This window comes from Mastigoproctus giganteus, chromosome 4, assembly GCF_048544385.1.
Source record: "Mastigoproctus giganteus isolate SK-2022 chromosome 4, ASM4854438v1, whole genome shotgun sequence".
NCBI classification, from domain to species: Eukaryota; Metazoa; Arthropoda; class Arachnida; order Uropygi; family Thelyphonidae; genus Mastigoproctus; species Mastigoproctus giganteus.
In genome coordinates, this window is record NC_143578.1 from 192,186,604 (window position 1) to 192,206,697 (window position 20,094).

General features: G+C 37.6%; 1 protein-coding gene across 1 annotated transcript in view; it reads left to right on the top strand.

Moving 5' to 3' along the window:
• Ge-1 (Enhancer of mRNA-decapping protein 4 homolog Ge-1) overlaps positions 1 to 20,094 on the top strand; it is a 527,075-nt gene that overhangs the window by 287,547 nt on the left and 219,434 nt on the right. The window contains exon 17 of the mRNA XM_090372439.1: positions 596 to 724. Within this exon, the coding sequence (XP_090228565.1) occupies positions 596 to 724 (129 nt within the window). The remainder of the gene's footprint in view (positions 1 to 595; positions 725 to 20,094) is intronic.

Below are 20,094 nucleotides of genomic sequence, written 5' to 3' on the forward strand. Positions count from 1 at the left end.
TTTGAATTCCTTTGAGGGCATCTACCCTACTTTTCAAACTCTCATAGACACCCATGAGTTGCCGCCTAATTTCTTGAATTGAAAGCAATCCTGAAGGAGCTATCCCAGCAAAAGAAGGAGTACAGCAATTACAATGATGGCCACGTAAGATGGTCTTGGACAGAGACCTGCAGGATTGCTCTCAATAGTAGTACATATGTATAAGGCCAGAACTGTATTGTAGGATTGAATTTTTAAGACAGTATGGTGTGAAACACCATTCTACAAGCCGACCGGGCTAGCCGAGTGGGTAAAGTACCTGCCCGGCAACCCAAAGGTCGCGGGTTCGATTCCCGCCTCGGACTTGGATCAAAGCACTGCAAAAACCTTGGGAGGTGCAATATGGCCACAGAAGCCGATGCGCTAACAACTACCAAATCAAAAAAAAAAAAAAAAAAACATTCTACACCATGGTGTGTGCAAATATCTTAAATTTTTTTTCATTAGACTAGTTATTTAAGATAAATAATTGCACATGCCAAAGTTTGAAGATTTTTATTTCAATTTACAAGTAATTGTAATATTTTTCAAATCAAAAGTTATTTATTCAAAATAGGGATATTAGTCTGCAGCAACCTGTGAGAGAACAGAAAGCATTTCCCAGTAGACATTCCCAGCAGCCTGTTCCCATAAGGCATAATGGAGATATGCCTGTAAGCAGTGATTCAAAGTACTTGTTAAACAGGTGAGCATGTTTGTAATCCTCAATCTAGTAGAATTAAACTAACACCTTAATGTAGTTATGGGGAACCAGATGTATATATGCTACAAGGGTATCACATACAGGAAAATATACATATTTCAGTGAATATCCAAACAAAAGTAATTTTTTATGGTGTATTAGTTAAAAGTGATTTATAATTGACAGCAAAATTATGCATAATGAAGTTCCCATTAGAAACTATCATGTATCATTACCATTTTATAATTTCAATAAAAACTATTTTTTAATTTAAATCAGTTTTTTTTTTTTTTTTTTTTATGGCATATGAAAATTATTTTCCTTCATTCTGTTTTTTGGCAAGCAAACTAAGAAAGGTTCATCTTAACATACACGGTGTAATCAAGAAGTTTGGGACTGCATTTTTATCTTGACTTTGTGGCATTTGTAGTGAGTTGTGACTGATCACATGTTGGGTGATTTGTCTAGCAATAGTAACATATGGGTCTTATATTTGTGCAGTAGGTCTGAGTTAGCACATGTGTTTTGTGTATCTTGGTTAAAATTACTGACTTGATTGAGCAGAGAATGTACATGAAATTCTGTTTCAAATTGGGGAGAAGTGCAAGGAAAAGAATGTTAAAAACAGTTGCATGAGGAGATGGTGGCCTTTAAAGACTTTTCAATGATTTACGAATTTTAAAGAGAGACATCCACCAGAGGTGATCCACCTTTCAACTTTAAAACATTTCAGCCTTAAAACCATTGATTGAATTAATTGAATCCATAATCTAATCAGGATTGATTAAGTTTAACTATCTGCTAAGTTGCTAATGAAATTGGTATTTATTATGGGCCATTTTAGCCAATTTTAACAAGAGTGTCACATTTTAGCAAGTTTGTATATTGGATTCCTCACTCAGAGTAGCAAGTTCTTGCATGTCATGATCTTTCTCAACATGCTGCTGATTGACACTTCATTTCTTCCATAATTACTGGCATAGCTGCCAATCTCTAGATTTACAATGGAATTATCTGTTTTTTTTATCAATTTAACCCTTCTCCATTATAATACACTGTGTGACAAGTTTCTGCATGTTTTTGTCAAACTTAGGTTTTCTTGCTCTCTTTTTTTTTTTTTTTTTTCAAAACAATATAATAAAAGTATTTTAAAATTTTTTACAAATTTCTGCTTATTATTAATAAATTGGCCATCATGTGCACTGTGTGTCTTCTCTGCAAAATAGAAGCACAAAGTAATAGCATTGTATGCAATTGTCTACTTATGTAGACAAATCTAATTAACAGTAAGATGCCAGAAAAATACAGCTTAACATTTCGGACATATACGCAAGGTTTTTCCACATATTGTAAAATCTGAAAAGTGTAACACATTTGCTTTGTGTACCACATGTAGATGGGATTTTTTAATTTCAACCAGGGAAACTGACATTTGCAAACAAATAAGTATAGGGACAGTATGCAGTTCATAGAAATAAAAATGCAAAAATAGATGCAGCATTTAATAATAACAGTCTTGTCATGTGGCAAATGTTTATTTACATCTTTTGTCATAGAACATAATATTCCTCTGAATTGCTGCTGATCATGCAGGTGCAGAAATGTTCTCTAACAATGAAATAGCAAATAAATACAGTTGTGGAAGAACAAAAACAACCGATGGTTAATGAAATTCCATGAGTAGGAAAAGAAGAGGTATAGTGATGATTTTGAAAAATGAACCATTTTAAATTGTTCAAGTTTGGCAATAATCAAAGTGATTTCCAAGCTATATCACATTGTGGTGACCTTTTGCAATTTAAAAAAAAAAAAGTTTGGGCTGGTTTGGAAGGGGGCTAATTTTAGAAATAAATTCAGAAGAACAGTGCCCATGAAAGTAACTATAGAAAAGGTATGCAGCAGAAACAAGATGTCTCTGAGACAGGGAGTGAAGAGATGGGCCATTAATTAACCTAGCTGCCATCCTTTGAATGGAGTCTAGAAGTCTGAGAGAGATTATGTGGACAATGCCCCAGATATGGGAACAATATTACATGGTGGGGCAGATTTGAGATTAGTGCAGAATTTAAATTCATAAGTGTCTAAGAACTATGTTGGAACCACAGACTAGTACATTAATGTTTAACCCTCTAGAGGGTGAAAAAACAAGCGCGCACGCATGTATGCAGCAGTAACAGGTGTATACAAGATTTCACAATAAAACTCTTCCCTTTCTCCCTTGGCAATAGCATCTCTCAGGTTTGCAATTTTATTGCTTTGCTAAGTGATGCGCATGCCAGTAGAACTGCTTCAGACAGCTAAAACAAAATTTGTGATTTCTATATCAGCAGTGGTGAGCATATTAACAACACAATCTGCAGTCTAATCCATAAGTAATCAGTGGCTATCAGAATTCTAATTACAGTTACTGTTATTGTAATGACCATGATGTTCACTTGCCTTCATGGCTAAATGACGACCTATGAACAAGCATATAAGTCTGTGTCACAAGCAATGACCATGTTCATCTGAAATGTTACTCTAGAAAATAATCCAAGTCTGCAGGGAAATCAAAAAATTAAAAAGGACAGCTAAAAAGTGTCCGCCTCCATTCTAGAGTGTCCACGTTAATGATGTTACTTAATATGCAATTTCAAATATTATGGCCGAGAACCAAGTATGAGTGTCCATCCCTCAATGTGGGCACTGTACATGGTGAAAGGACCTCCCATTGCTGTTGGTCTTCCAGATTAGCATCACTGGGATCTGGCACACACAGCCTAGATTCCAGACTAACACCAAGGAATCCAGTGTGTTTCCCCCGTGAGCTGCAACTCATAGAAAGTCTGAAAGGGATGTTCTGGTGGTTGAGGGGGTGCAGCTCCAACACACCACTTTGGCCCCTGTTTTGACAAGATTTGTGGTCCTGGATGGTTCAGCCAGGATCATTTGGATAGTGGGTTTGCCTGAAAGGGACAACTGCATCAATTTCCCCCCCCCCATGGGCCAAGGGACAGGATTCAAATTGGTGGCAGTGCTGGTCCCTAGCATCCCACTCCCGAGCAATTTGTTGTTTGCCAGGTAGTGGGTATCCACTACCTGGCAAACATTTGGGCTCTGTGTTAGATCCCATTTGGGCTCTGTGTTAGGTGGGGGAGCCTGGGCATTGAACAAACAATAAAACCACTATGAATCCTAATAGTTTACACTTTTCTTCCTGGATCCCTACAAGGTCCCTACCAGAAAAATATACCAATGGCCCAGAAAATCCGACATCAGTAAAAAGGCCCAGAACTGAAGATACATCAGGTTCAACACCTCAATACTTGATTATACCTACCACCAGTAAAAAACCCATACCAAAAATGTCATCTCTCTCTTCATCCAGAAGGGTTGGTAGGGCTATAAGGCTCACCCAAATCGGTGAAATGGCTTCATTCTGGCAACATCGTTGAAATAAAACAGATATGCACTCAGAACAGCTCCTCTGAGCAGCATCTATTGGGGTAATACCATTTGTAGTAATACCCCACAAGACACCGAACTCATTGTGAAGTGGATCTCGGAATGGGAAATCTGTTCAGAGCTAAAAAGCCGAGGAATGACAGTTGCAAAGCAAATATACATTCATAGCAATGGGAATCTAGTCCTGACTGGAAAACTCATTCTTACATTTACTATACTAATATCTGCTAATGAGATTAAAGCTGGTTGTGTGAACTGCACAGTATATCCGTATACTACCAATACTAGAAACCTCATTCTTACATTTAATACACCAATATCCTCTAATGAGATTACAGCTGGTTATCTGAACTGCACAGTACATCTATTGTCTGGGATTGAGGCTACAGTGTGTGGCTGTGTATTTTTGAAGATCTTCATTGCAGGTTAGTTTTTGAACTAATTTTGAGAAATTAATATACAGGAATTCAACCTATATATTAACTACAGTTAATAAGTTGAATTCCTGTAATAACGTAGGTTAGTTTATTTTTGTATTTAGATAAGTATTTGGAAAGCTACAGCTTAATATTTAGATAGCCTTTGCCGTCGATATTTTGACAGGATTTTCACAACTTTCGTTGGGTAGCTTAAATTTAATTTCACTAGTGGTTACAAGTTTGGCAGCAGTATAATTTCTGTAATACTCTGTTAATTTAAATTCCATAGTATTTACAAAGTATTTTGTACTTTGTACTACTTTACAAACTGCAAAGAAATTTGAAAGCTACAGCTTAATATTCAGATAGCTTTTGTTATTGATATTTTGACGGTAATTTCGTAACTTTCATTTAGTAGCTTAAAAAGTAACTTAAATTTAGCTTCTTTAGTGATTTAATTTTTGCCAACAGTTTAATTTTTGCAATATTTTGTTAACATAAATTCTGTAATATATTGTAAATTTAAATTTTGTAGTCTTTGTCAGGTTCATATTTTACTTAAATTATGGTTTCTACAAGATCTGCTTACAATACAAAGTCCAGGGACATCCGGACTCAAAAGAAAACACCTATGGGTATTTCTGGTGTAAGTCACTACTTTGTCATTTCTATACCCTGTGTAGTGTATTCAAAGGCTGGTCTTGTAGACAAACCTAGCTCATCTGTTGATTCTTTTCTTTGCAACTGATCTCAAATTACAACTTGGTCCATTACAAGAAGAATATGAGTCACTGAAGAAAAAAGTGCTTGCTTTAGAAACAAATGCAACTGGCAGCTGGTCAGGGACTCAAGTATCTCCTGACCTGCCAAGTGATGCTCCCCCGATTCAGGTCCCAGAAAAGAAGTCAAGTGCAGACTGCTCTGCTCGAAGGTGATCTAGTTTTTAATGTCCAATAAACATCTTTGGAAATCTTTTTAGCCTTCAACCAACCTTGTAGAGTCTTGTTTACCTGCCATTCCAAACCCACCAATGGATTCCTACGAGTAACCCTGTATGTTGCTCTATCATTCAAAAGTTCCAAGGCTTTGCTACAATATTCTTCTTTGTCAAGGATCACCGTTGACACCTACCTTTATCTGCGGGCATGACCATGATACTACCATCTTGTATAAGCTCCATAAGCACTTTCCAGTGGTTTTCTGATCTCATACACGATGCCACTTTTCAAGTGGCGTTGTGTAAGATCGTGTTGGGGAGCATATGAACACAATAAAGACCACGGATTATGGAAAGTCTGCTGTGGCAGAACATTTTTGGAAGGAGCACCATCATCTCCCCAGATGAAGTTTTTATCGACGACTTGGCACAGATTTTGGGATCACAAATGGCTCAAGAGCTTGCGGATTTACTCCTCTGAGAGAAATACCATTAATAGAGACAGGGGAATCCACATTCATCCCCTCTTCGAGGCGGTGGTTCTTGGATGGGATGAGCAGTTTTGCCTGGCACGCTCATGAGCCATTTTCGGTTCCAGTGCACATGGGAGAATACTGCCCATGCTCCTGTAGAAACACGTGCTGAGAACCATGAGCCTGCTGATATTTAAGGATGTGCCGTACGATAAACCTCACTGTTGAAAAAGGAGGCAGATGCCTTTGAAAGCTACGGTGTTTTAGTGCTTTTATTGGTTTTATTATCCTGTGTTTTATCTACATTGTTTTATTATAATTTATTCATTGCAGTTTAAAATTTCATATTTTATTGTACAGACAGTTACCTTTTTATCAGTTTTATCCGGTGGAATTATATCATTCCATTTATTTCATTTACATCATTATTATTTTAATATATCACAACATTATTTATTTTTAATAACTATGAATTATGAATATTCCCAATCTTAGAGGCCTATTTGAAGATTTATTACATGTTATACTTGATTTTTACATTAAAAATTAGTATTTTATAAAGATTATTTAGTAAATAGTTATAAGTCATCTTAAAATAAAAAACAAAACAATAAATTAGCATTTACCTTAGACTGCAGGGTAAATTCTAAGATGTGCAGGGCTGTTGAAATCGTTGGTGGTGGTTGGACTAGCTCAATCTCTGGTGTCTTTTCAGTCTTGTCTTTTGCTGCTGCTGGCAAAGAAACTGTCCAAAGTGGACCGTTTTTGATGCTTCCTTTTTTGTAGCTTCCCGAAGTAAGAAATGACCTTGTCTTCCATTTTGCACATCATGTGTTCAGTGTATTCAATGATGGGTTTTTTTTTTTGTTTTTTTTTTTTTTACTGCTTCTCTTAAACACTCCCAACAAGAAATGACAGTCTTCAATTCTTCAGCTGACACATTTTAGGTGTCTTCTTCTTCCCCTCCAGTGTCACTTTGCGATTTTTTTCAACTTTTGTAGCTTCTCTGTTGTTAGCTCATGCCCGTGACAGTCAATAAGGTCCTCTTCGTCAATCTCCAGACCCATTGATTCACCAAGTATGACAATAAAGTTAACTGCAGCCATTATCAACCCACTGCAGGATGGAAGCCTCCTCAGCAATTCATGCTGAGGAAAATGGACCATAATCTGCCACGCTGGTCCAGTACAGGTTGGCAAATCGACCGTATTTAGCAGTCAGGGGCTTGAACCCCCAGTCTACTCAAAGAGCGTGTGCTACTGCACTCCCGCTCCTGACCACTCGGCTACGGAATCATTTGTTAAAGCACTACCATCTTCAAATCCATTAAAGTTATGGATGATTAAGATGGCCAGATGTTTTCCAGGCTGAATTCAAGCACCTGCTGGAAACACCATTCTAAGAACTTAGTCATCCTCACACAGTCCAGGATGTTGAACTTTGACCTCCAAAAAAATCTTTGAAGGTGACAGAATTTTCACTAGAGGTTGCCGCAAAGCAAATCGTGAACAGTTTCTTGAAGTTTACAATCACTTGCTGGTCCATTGGTTGAAGAAGAGGAGTGGTGTTGGTGGCAAAATTTTGACTTGAACAAAGTCAAATTGTGCCTCGAGAGATTTAACAATGTCGGGATCATGGGCTGGCGCATCATCCAGCAGGAGCAGTGCCTTCACAGGAAGCTTATTTTTCTCAAGATAATTCTACAGATTAGGACACAAAACCTCAAGTGCCCTTTCCTTGAAGACATCTTGTTACCCAGGTCTTGTTACTGTGGCAAAACACTCCTTTTGTTGACTTTTTTGTTTAAATACTCTAGTGGTGTTAGAGTGATACACTAGCAAAGGCTTCAGCTTAAAATCTCCACAGGTATTGGTACCTATCTTTCATAGGCTTATGCTCCCATGTAAACTACCCTCATTCTTAGTGATGCATATTCTTCTGGGCATTCGCTTCCAGAAGAGACCAGTTTCGTCAACATTAGAAACCTGCTGAAGGAAATAACCCTCCTGATCAACACTCTTGGAATTCAATCAAATGAAGGCGCTGTGTCCCTTCATCGCTTTCCCCTAAACCATATTAACAAAAGCCTTTCCATTTCCACAATAGTCTCTTTCCTTGTGCACTAATGCGGAATCATCACTAACTTCAACACTCTTTAGAATATCCTTTTGTTTAACTATCCTAGAAATGGTTGATTAAGGAAACCATACTCATTTATTAATGCACTAATTTTTACTCCGTGTTTTTTTTATCATCCCCTGCTTCATTTTACTGGAAATTTTATTTTTAATTGTGATTTAGGAGCTGAGGTTATTTAATTTCAATTTATTTAAATAATAAATTCAAAAATAACTACAATTAAATTACTGTAATTACATATAATTAACAAAAATACACTCTGTTTACACACTGAACTAGTGCATCAAACAGAAGATAAAGAATAACACTGGGAATGTTGTGTTGAACAATAACAAAGGTGCTAATTGGTTGAGAACAATCGTGCAGGAATGATGCATGAAAATTTCCATCCATGCATCATTCCAGCTATATCAGAAAGCCATCAGTTCCTGCAGATATCATCGGTCCTTAAAATAAAAGATCTTATTAATGGTAAATTGGTTCCTGGCAATATCAGATGTCAATGTTATCAGAAGTTGAGGCCTACTGTATTCTTAATTTTGTTAAGCCAGGAAACATCCTAAATATTTGAGAGAATGGTCAACTCTCGTGTTTTGTGGTACTTGAGAATCAAATGCCCTTCTCTCCCACTTTCATTGCAGTCTTGGAAGGAATAGACCCACTTTGGACCACGTAATTCGACTGGAAACAACTATTTGAGATTATTTCCTAAAAAGAGAGCATCTGCTGTCCATCTTTGACATGAAAAAAGGGTACGACACAACTTGGGAGATTTGGTGTTTTAAATGATGTTTATAACATCACCACCTAAGTCATCACCGTCCTGTTCTTATCCCATCATCTTTTCCAAGTTTGAGTAGGATCCACCCTTTGCCAAGAGGAGGGAGTACCACGAGGATCTGTCTTAAATGTTACTTTTTTTGCCATTGAAGTAAACTCCATTACTGAACAACTTCCTGTAACCTTAAACAAAGCACTCTATATTGATGACTTCAGCATATTTACTCAATCATACAACATGAGGACTATTGACAGACAACTGCAACAAGGCATTGACCATCTTAACTCCTGGACCATGCTAATTGTTTCAGGTTCTCACTAGAGAAGACTGTTTGCATAAATTTTTGTTGCAAGTATAACCTTCATCCCAAACCTAAATAAGGCTTGGACAAAGCACCATTCCAGTAGCAGCAGAGTTGAAATTCTTGGGATTCATATTTGACAAAAAGCTGACATTTCTTCAACACATTCATCAGCTATGCACAAAGTTCATTGGAAGGCTGAATATTCTTGGCATTCTCTCTTCTACTTCTTGGGGTGCAGGCCAATGCACATTATTCCATCTGTATTGTACACTTGTATGTTCAAAATTAGATTATGGATCTCAGGTATATTTGTTTGCCAGAAAGAGCTTCCTTTGGTGGCTTGATGCGATTCATCATCAGGCCATTCGTATTGTTACTGGTGCATTCAGAACATCACCTGTCCAAAATCTGTATGTCAAAGCAAATGAACCGTCTTTGTAGCTTCGATGAAAACAGTTTTCTCTACAGTATGCCTTTAAGCTGAACTCCTTGCCAGACCCCCCCACGGACATCCACGTTTGAACCACAATGGGAAAATCTTTATATACACACGTTGGACTGCCAACTGACCATTTGGTATTCTTGTCCAAGAGTAGCTCAGAGAGCTTAACATCATGGTAGACAAGATAGCGCGATCACCAAAGCAGCCCCTTCCACCTGGGCATGCTCATACTCCAGCTTGTGACTTCTCCCTTAAGAATTGGGTGAAGTCTGATACACTGACTACCACCTCCTCAGCTCTATTCACAACACCGAGCAAACATTCTGACTTCTTGCCTGTGTATATACAGGCGGCTTGAAGTCAGAATCACATGTAGGGTAAATGCATCTGTCTTTTCTGAGCAGAATCCCTCTGAATGTAGCATATACACTGCAGACCTGTATTCTATATGTTTTTTTTTTTTTTTTGCATTCCTTTAAGCTATGGTTAATGGGACTAGTGCCTTGGACCACATAACTCGCCAACATCATTGGGTTATTATATATACTGATTCTTTGATTATACTGCAGGCTCTATCAGTGATGAGATACAGCAATCGTAGAACCCTTTCCTGAGTTGAGCAAATGATATGCTCTCTATAAAGATAGATCCCCATCCATATTGGCATTACTGGAAACAATTTGGCTGATAATGCCAAATCAGCAGCCCCAATTAATAATCTTCGCTTGTCAGTCCCCTATATAGAATTTTTTTTTTTTATGTAAACCCCAAACACGAGAGGTATTAGAACCTATAGTACTTAGTACCGTGCTTGGGGTGGCGGTTGAGAGAAAGAAGATATTTGTTGACATTGGACTTGACCTTCTGTAGACTGTAATTTTCAGAAAATATGTATGAAAGAAGGTTGTTCCAGAAAACGGCAGTTGAATGAATAAACGAGGAAGATGAAAAGTTGGGTTCTGTGAGTTTGAAGTTGGACAGAAAATGGATGTTGGCTGGTGGCTGTTCGGACTGTTTTGAAAGAGAGAGCGGGAATTATAGAAGCAAATTCAGAAGAACAGTGCCCATGGAAATATCTGTAGAAGAGGCATGCAGCAGAAACAGTATGTCTATGAGGCAACAAGTGGAGAGACTCTGTTAGAGATGAATCATTAATTAACCTAACTGTTAGAGATGAATGATTAATTAACCTAACTGCCCTCTTCTGAATGGAATCAAGAAGCTGAGAGAGATTTTGGGGGCACCACCCCAGATGTGGAAACAATATTCCATGGTAGGGTGGATTTGCGATATATACAAAGTGAGCAGCTGTTTGGAAGAAGAGAGCGAAAGAGAAAACCAAGTTTTTTAGATGCAGAAGAAGCAATATTTGTAATGTGCTTGTGCCAAGAGAGATTAGAAGTCAGGGTAATCCCCCAAAAGAGATATATCATTTTACCTAGAAATCGGAGTGTCACCAAAAATAAGCATAGGAGCAGAAGAATCCTTTTTGCGAGATATAAGACAAGACTGAGTTTTAGAAGGATTGAAATCAACTAAGTTGTCTTTGTCCCACTGGAGAATTACCTGAAGATTGGCATTTAAGGAATTGGGAACAGATTTTCGAGAAGTTGAAGCTGATTGAGCAGGGCAAGGTTTCTCAAAATGGAAAGTGGAATGCAATGTACTACATTGGCAAAACTATGGATAGGATTTCCAGTCAATGGAAGAAGGTCATTAAATATACAAGAGGAAAAGAGTGGGGGAAAGAACTGAACCCTGGGCGACAACAGTATTAGTGGAGAAGTTAGAAGACAGAGAGCCATCTACCATCACCCTCAGTGAGCAATCAGAGAGAAAACTGGATAACCAATTACTAAAAACAGTTGGCAAACCATAAGATGGAAGCTTAATTAGAAGACCTTTATGCCAAACACGATTGAAAGCCTTTGAGATGTCAAGAGCAACTACTTGTTTTTCACCGAACCTTTCCATTGAATTAGTCCATACATGGGTAACATAAGCCAGAATGTCAACAGTGGATCGACACTGACGGAATCCATACTGGCGATCATTGATCAGATGGAAGATTTCTAGGTAGTTTAAAAGTTGGCAGTTAATTGATTTCTCCATTACTATAGAAAGAGTAGAAGTAATTGCAATGGGACGATAATTGGATGGGAGGGATTTGTCACCCTTTTTGGGAACTAGCTGGATATGAGCAAATTTCCAAGCAGAACGAAAAACACCTTTGGAATAAGAAAGGGAAAAAAGGCAGCAAAGAATAAGAGTAAGTTCAGAAGCACAGGTTTTGAGAACAAATGGAGAAATACCATCGGAACCTGGAGCTTTCTTAGCATCAAGATTCATCAAAATCCTTTCGACATCCTTTTGACGAAGACCACAGGAGCCATTGGATGGAGCGTGTTGGGAATGGTGGGAGGTGTTTTACCAAGATCATTAATACATGAGTTGGAAGGAAAATGGGATGCTAGTAGGTCAGCTTTATCCTTGGCTGAAGTGACAATGGAACCATCTGGTTTGGACAGAGGTGGGAGCAGAGATGGGCAGAAGTTGCAGCCAATAGCTTTGGCAAGAGAAAGAATGCTCAGTTACCATTAGGACAAGAAGCAAGTTTTCTACTCTTAGCCTGTTCAAACTCTAGTTTGGACTGAATAATAAGTGCTTTACAATTGTTGCGAGCTTTGGTGTAGCCAGAAAATGAAACTGAAAAATTAGAAACAAGCTAATTACGATATGCAACATTCTTCTCTTGAACAGCCTTAGCACATTTTTTGGAAAACAAAGGTTTAGATAAAGGATGAGATTTTAAAGTGAAGTTTGGGACAAAGGATTCATTCCTGCAAGAATAATTTCGCTGACACGATCTGAGCAAACATTGAAGTTTCGAAACAGTAATCCGACCAAGGAAAAGAAGAAAAGAAATCTCGCAGGTCATCCCATTTTGCATCCTTGTAATGCCAAACAGCACGAGGTTGGGAATACCCATGAGATAAAGGTTCCATTGGAGAAGAGCAATCACCAAGTTGTGATCTGAAGTACTTAAAGGACCTCTCACTTCGACCGTGTACTTAGAAGGGTTGTTTGAGAGAAAAAGATCAAGCGTGTTGGCTGTATGATTCAGACTGTCTGGTATTCTTCTAGGTAAATGAAAAATCTGTGCAAGGTCATTAGTAATTGCAAAAGCCTCAGCATCTTGACCAGCTGTGTCGGTGTGACTAGAAAACGGAAGCCAACTGGAGTTGTGAACATTAAAATAACCAAGGAAAATTACCTCACTGTTAGTAAAGTTGGACTGGAGAAAGTCAAATTGCAAGGAGAGGAAGTCAAAGAGCTCCGAGTGATTAGTGGAATTGGATGAATGGGAGAGACAACAGATGAATTTTACACAATGAGGTAGAGAGATTTTAAGAAAGAGAAGATCAATGAGAGGAGATTCCAGATTGCCAATTCCCTAACAAAGAATATCAAAATGGACATATGCACAAATACCATCTTTGAGACGAAAGGAATCATACAGCGAATAATTTGGGCATCTGAGATGAGCAGTAGTTGAATCAACCGGCAACTGAGATTCTTTCAGAAAAAGTATATGGGGTTTGGCAGACTGCAAGTGGAAATGGACACCGTTGAGATTAGAATTGAGACCACGTATATTTGTGAAATGAATTAGGAAGTGTTTGGGAGGTTTAGATCTTTTCGCAGATAAGCTTGCTCTATTAGTTTGACAATTCATGGTGTATTCAATAGTAAGAAAAAGTGGGTGGGACATGCTGTATGAAGTAATGAAATTTTTGGATATGGCGTACACATGGTAAGAATATACCCAGACCCTTGACATAATGTGGCCTCGACAATGCTCTCCGCATACACATTACTCGGACTCCCTCCAGTCACTATCTGGCAGAGTAGAGGTAGCAAGATTATACACTAGCTGATCTGGAAGCCTCCTAGAGAGTTACCAATAGGTCTAGTCCGGTGTACTAACTAGCTGCCGGCCTGCGAACACCCATTTTAGAACTGTACCCTCGAAATGTAAGGAATATTGGATCTCACCACGATGTTCATCATAACCTCGAAAGTCATCAATCATACTGCATGATGGAAGACAGTCAAGTAACCTGTAATAAGATTTATTTGTGAGGAAGTTGTTCGTGCTCAGTTCTGCTGAGGACTGATGACCCTCCTATATGGGAGCAGTGTGACACCATTTTATCTATTAAGGTTGTTTTAACAGTACATCCAAATTTTAGCAGTGCATGTTTTATCACTTTTAACCATCTGATTAAACCTTATAATTCAGTCAGATTTTATCCAACAATGATTGTGTGTCAGCAGTTTTTAATTTTTTACATGCTTATCAATATGTATAGTTGTATATAAAATAGGAAACTTATTTTTACACTTCTACTGCATTTTACTTATTAATGTATATATACATATATACAACGTTTTGACAAGATAACCTTTTTAAAGCTAATTGAAATATCAATTTTCCTGTAAATTCAAATCTTCCTTGTGCATTATAGCCCCTGACATTTTTGTGCCATTAAAACCAAAAATCCAGATCCAGTCGAAATCCTAAGCATTCATAACAAGAGGTGGCTGCTCTAGAGAGGTGTACATTACAGGAGGTTTCACTCCCCCCCCCCCCCAGGCTTGCAGATTTCCAACCTGCCTAAAGCTACCTTGATAACATCAGTAAATATTCTTACACCTTTTCTATTTAGGCATATTACATCCCTTCAAAAATTAGACTGTTTTTTGCAGGGATGAGATGTACAGGCCAATTTCTTAGGCCATGCTTAGAAAAATTCTACACTATGAGCCTTGTACAAGTTTCTATAGCACCGAAAAGGTTCTGAACATGTGCTCTCTCTCCTTTTGTGTCTGAGCAGAATTGCAGAATTTAATCAGTGGCTCAATGCTGAAAAGTAAAGCAGAGGAGTTTGCTAAAAAGCTGGGGGCAATGATTTCCAGCGACAGACACTTTCAAATTTATTCCTAACTGTGACTTTTTCTCAGCATTTTTCCGTACTTGTTAAACAATTTTCCCAGACATGTTATACAGTGCATTCCAGATAATGGGACCACAAGATATTAGAACCGACTACTTATTAGTACCAAATGAGCAATAACCAAACAAAATTCTTAAATTAATCCTAATTTACTTTGTGTATTCGGACCAGTAGAACCAGTTCGGACTAGGAGAAATAGTAGGGAGAAAGGGGGAGGGCAGTTTGAAGTGTCCCATCCATGGTGTAGCAGTAGTTCTTGTTCCAAATTTTTAAGCTCCACAGACCACTAAAGCAACTATGCAGACCATGTGAGCAACCTTGTTTCTTACATAGACCTACGTGTTATAACCTCATTTAAAAAAAAATGAATTACAGCAATTGGATACTAGGTTCATTAATGAAGATATTAAATACCTGTGATAGTATAAGAATTGATTAACTTTTTCCAAAAAAAATTCAACTAGACGTGACTCATTCTAAAAAAAAAATTTTTTTTGTTTATAAGCAGGATATCAAAAAGAAAAGATCTTAGTGAGAACATTGCCTTGCTAGATAAGATCAAAAGGCAACCACCTAACAGTAGTCAACGTCAACTAGCAGAGACACTTAGAGTAGCAAAGACAACAATTGTACGTTTAATTAAACAACAAAATGAACTATGACATGCATTGGCATCACGTGAATAGCAGCAAGGAACTTCACAGAAAAGGAAATGAGAAGGAAAGGACCGCAGTGTAGAAGAGGCACTAAAAGAATGGTTTTCCACTGTAGCTGGACAAGGTGTGCATATCAATGGCTCAATGCTGAAAAGTAAAGCAGAGGAGTTTGCTAAAAAGCTGGGGGCAATGACAACCAACCAGCGACAGATGGTTGGTTGTCACAGTAGAAAGCTTGATATGAAATTAAGTTCAAGAAAAGGGTAGTGCAGGTTTTGTAAGTGCTGACCATTGGAAATCAATGATATTGCCCAATTTGCTTCTGTAATTTTCTGCTAATGACATTTACAATGCTGATGAAACAGGCTTGCCGTATCGTTGCATGCCGGATGGTTCATTGGTCTACAAATGTGAAATTTTAGTGGATTCATAAAAGGCTATGGATCATGTAACTGTGTTATGCTGTGCGAACATGTCGGGATCTGTTAAATGGAAGCTCTTGGTGAATGGGGAAAGAGCAAAGCTGTGATATTTCAAGGAACTTGGACTGGACAGTTTACTAGTTATCTACTGCTCTAATAAAAATGACAGCCTCCGTAGCCAAGTGGTCAGGAGCGGGAGTGCAGTAGCACACACTCTTTGAGTAGACCGGGGTTCAAGCCCCTGACTGCTGAATACGGTCGCTCTGCCAACCTACACTGGACCAGCGTGGCAGATTATGGTCCATTTCCCTCAACATGAATTGTTGAGGAGGCTTCCATCCTGCAGTGGGTTGATAATGGCTGCACTTTACTTTACTAATAAAAATGCTTGGATGACATCTGAAATTTTTGAGCAATGGCTAAAGAATTGGAATGCTGAACTACAGTGGAGCTCAAGAAAAATTCTGTTTCTTCTTGACAACTGTGCTGCACACCCTCGCTTTGATTATCTGAACAACATTCAAATGGAATTCCTGCCGCCCAACACAACATCCTTGTTACAGCCCATGGATATTTGTATCATAAAGAATCTGAAGACAACATATCACACAAAGCTGGTTATCTATAACTTGAAGCCATTAAAGAAAATCTCTATACATCATTATCAACAGCAAAGGAAATCAGTGCAAAGGTGACCATTCTGTTGCAGATAACTAGCATGAACTCGATTGCAAGACAATTAAAAACTGTTTTGCTCACATTGGCTTTCAGCATTCAGACATAGAGAATGCTGAAACTGTGCTGTCACTGCAGCAAGTTACAAATGTGGAGGAGTTTTTGTGTTGATGAAAATCTGCAATGTTATGATGAAAATGATCTTGAGGACATTGTTGATCAAATTGTAGCAAAATACTGCAAAATATCTGAAGAGTTGGCTAGTGACGAAGATGACATGCATGAGCCTGAGCGAGTGAAACATAAAGATGCAGTGAAATGTGTTGCCGACTTACGAAGTCAGTTAATTTTGGATAAGTTCGTAATTAAACGTAATTGAATGGGTTTTTTTTTTTTTTTCATTAATTCTAAGTTTGTATGGTCTTAATCAGTTCTGTTGCAGTTTAATACATGAGATTAGATTTTGCTTTGAACTTGTTTTTTTTTTTTTTTTTTTTTTTGCATTCCCTTAAGCCACAGTTAATGGGACCAGTGCATAATAGGACCACATTTCCTTTTCCCCTATGTGGTGCCCTTATCTAGAATGCACTGTATATGTAATATATAATGTACATAATAAAAGCAAAAATACCAAATTTGCATGTTTTCACTTTTAAACAATATACTGCCTTTAAAAACAGTTTTTTTTAGTTTATTTGTTTATAACTATTTCAATTTAAGTTGCACCAAAAAAAAAGGTGTTAAGTAAATTTCTAGAGGATGAGCAGACAGTTTTATAACATGAAAAGATTGTGTTGTTCAGTTGCTGCATACTTTGCAATATTTTCATTTATATTTTCCAGAATTCCCATCATAATGCAGAACTATTTTCTGCAGGAATGTCAAAAATTAACTGACATGGACTAAACTTAACTATGCAGCCAAAATTTAAAGTCCACTTACCTACCTCATTTGTTTCTTGCTTAATGATGCACTGTAGATATAAACCCGAGGCAAATCATCCAACTGGTATCAGATCATAGAATCTAATACAGTGCTCATCTAAATAAAATCTAGAAAACCCAGATTTTCTCTATCACTTTTTGCGATAACTACTTCCAGTAATATTAAAAACATTTCATGGGAAATTTTATTATCATGATATCTGCAGTTTTCAAAAACAGAACTGGATTTGCTGAAATTTACACCGATGATTCAAAATTTGACAATGCAGTGGATAGAACAATTGCCCTACTTAATGCCACTGTCTGAATGTTGCTTTCCGCTGACTGTAGACAAAGTGGCGAAGGAGCTCATGATGTCCTCTCGATGATTTATAAAACATTTGCTTGTAGAAATAGGAGGTCGTAACCCCACTGTATAAAGCAATTGTAAGGACACACTTTGAATACTGTGTTCAAGTACATAGACCACAAATATAAAAAAGACATTGAGCCTCTTGAAAGGGACCAAAGACAGGTAACTAGCCATGTGAGATTGGTGAGATCTTCCATGTGAGGAAAGGCTTCAAACGTATGGACAGAGCTTGGAATCTAACTAGGCACTTTAGAGGAGACTTCAGTGAGGTTTATAAGACTCTGAGAAGTGAAAGTAAAATGAATAAGGGTGACATATTTGTTTTTATAAATGATTCCAGAAATAGGGCCATAAATTCAAATTATGGAAGAAGAGCTAAAAAAACATTGTTTTCTTGGTTCCTAGTTTTAACTTGGTGTAGTTCTGGTATTCCCATTTAAATACTTGCCTGAGTGTAGATACAAAATATCTGTTCAGTTTGTTAACAAACTGAGCAGGATCATCAATAATTATACCATTCATATCTATTAGGCTAATGTATTTCATCCCTTTGCTTCTGGTGTTAACGTAAACAAACAATTCTTTGCTACTTTTATTTGCATTCTTACCCAAAATGACTTCTCATAATGCCTTAGCTTGTCTAAGCCTTCCCCCCCCCATTTCCTGTAATGTTATAGCAGACTAATTTATATTTACTGTAGGTTTCTCTATTTTTTTGTAATTTATATTATCCCATACATGTTCCTTCTCTGCCACCAGTCTCATTAGTTCATCTGATATCCATTTAAGTCTAAACCTCAGGCTATCTCTTAGTTTGCATAAAAAACATAGTAACATTCTGCGATTACTTCTCTGAATGCTTTCTATTTAGAATTTGCAGTTGGAACATCATGAGTTTTTCCCATTAGAAAGAATTTAAAAACTGGGAGACCATTGTAGTCACTGTTATGAAAGCAAAATTCCTTCTATTTACATAATTAAGATTTAAGATATCTACTGTCATTCCTTTGATAGTAGTTACATCTTAAATCCCACATAAGTATATTATGATCACTGCTACTACCTTGTGGTTCATCAGCAGTCTTAATGTATGAGAAGAGGCACCACTGATAAGGGCGCCTCTGTGGGCAGGAGCAGCAATGCATAGCACATGCTTCTTGATTAGACCAGGGTTTGAGCCTGTGACCACCAAATACAGAGGATGCGGAAAGGTCAGGGAATGACCACCGCATATCCTCGGAGCAATATGGCCTTAGTTGCTAATGCTCCTAAAAACCAAATAACAACAACAACCACTGATAATCAGATGAAGAGTGATGCTTTCTCTTTTTGCCTCTCTAACATGCTGCTGTAGAAAACAGCCATCTAATAAATCCAGAAAAGTTCTGCTGCTGTGTGAGTGGCCAACTGACAAGTTCCATCAGTATCTGGAATGTTAAAGTCATCCCATTATAAGACAGTCTGTTTTTCTGTCCTATTCTATTTGTTCATATAGTTGTCTACCAGTTGAAGTCCATTAACCAATGTGACAATGGTGATAAACCACTGTACACATTGCTACTTTGGGGGGGGGGTTATTGCAGAAGCCTGTCAAACAAAACATTACATTTCACTTTCTGTTGACTGATTGGTGCTTGGAGACAGGACTTTTGGCTCTTGCTGACTATTGTATTCATATGGACATTTAAAATAAATGGCTTGGGAATTGTGAATATTATCTCATACTATACTACACTTACTTTTTTTTTTTTTAGGTTAACGTAGTTGCTATTTATATTACACCATTCCACTTCACAAATGCGTATATCAACTGCAGAAATGAATGCCAATTGTAAACAAGCAGTGTGAGAAGTGCATTTGTCAGATGGCCAGAAATTACACTTTTTACAACTGGCCTCAAGAAATGTGAAAGATCTCTCACAAAAATATCCTAAGAAAAACTGTTTTTTAAATTTTGATCATTTGAGTGGTTAGGCCTAGTAATAACAAGAATGAAAACTTGTGGCTCCAGATACCAATGTTTTTTTTTTTTTTTTGTTTTTTTTTTAATATTGCAGCTGTTAATGTGTTACATGTGCTGCATTTGTGCTTGTGGGTTCTACATGAACCCACAAGCACAAACTTCCACTTGTGACAAATCAGGATATTATGATCCAGAGACTAAGTAGTGTTCCAGTACTTGGAAGCATAGATGAAGAAAATCTTTATTGTACAGTAAAGATACAATAATGTGCCCGCCACAGCCAGGAGGCCAGGGGCTTGACAATGATATAGGGTAATATAAAAATATGTACAGTATAAAAATTTGTGCAGTATAAAAGATTACATAACAATTAAAAACGTAGCATTAACCATTCAATAGATATG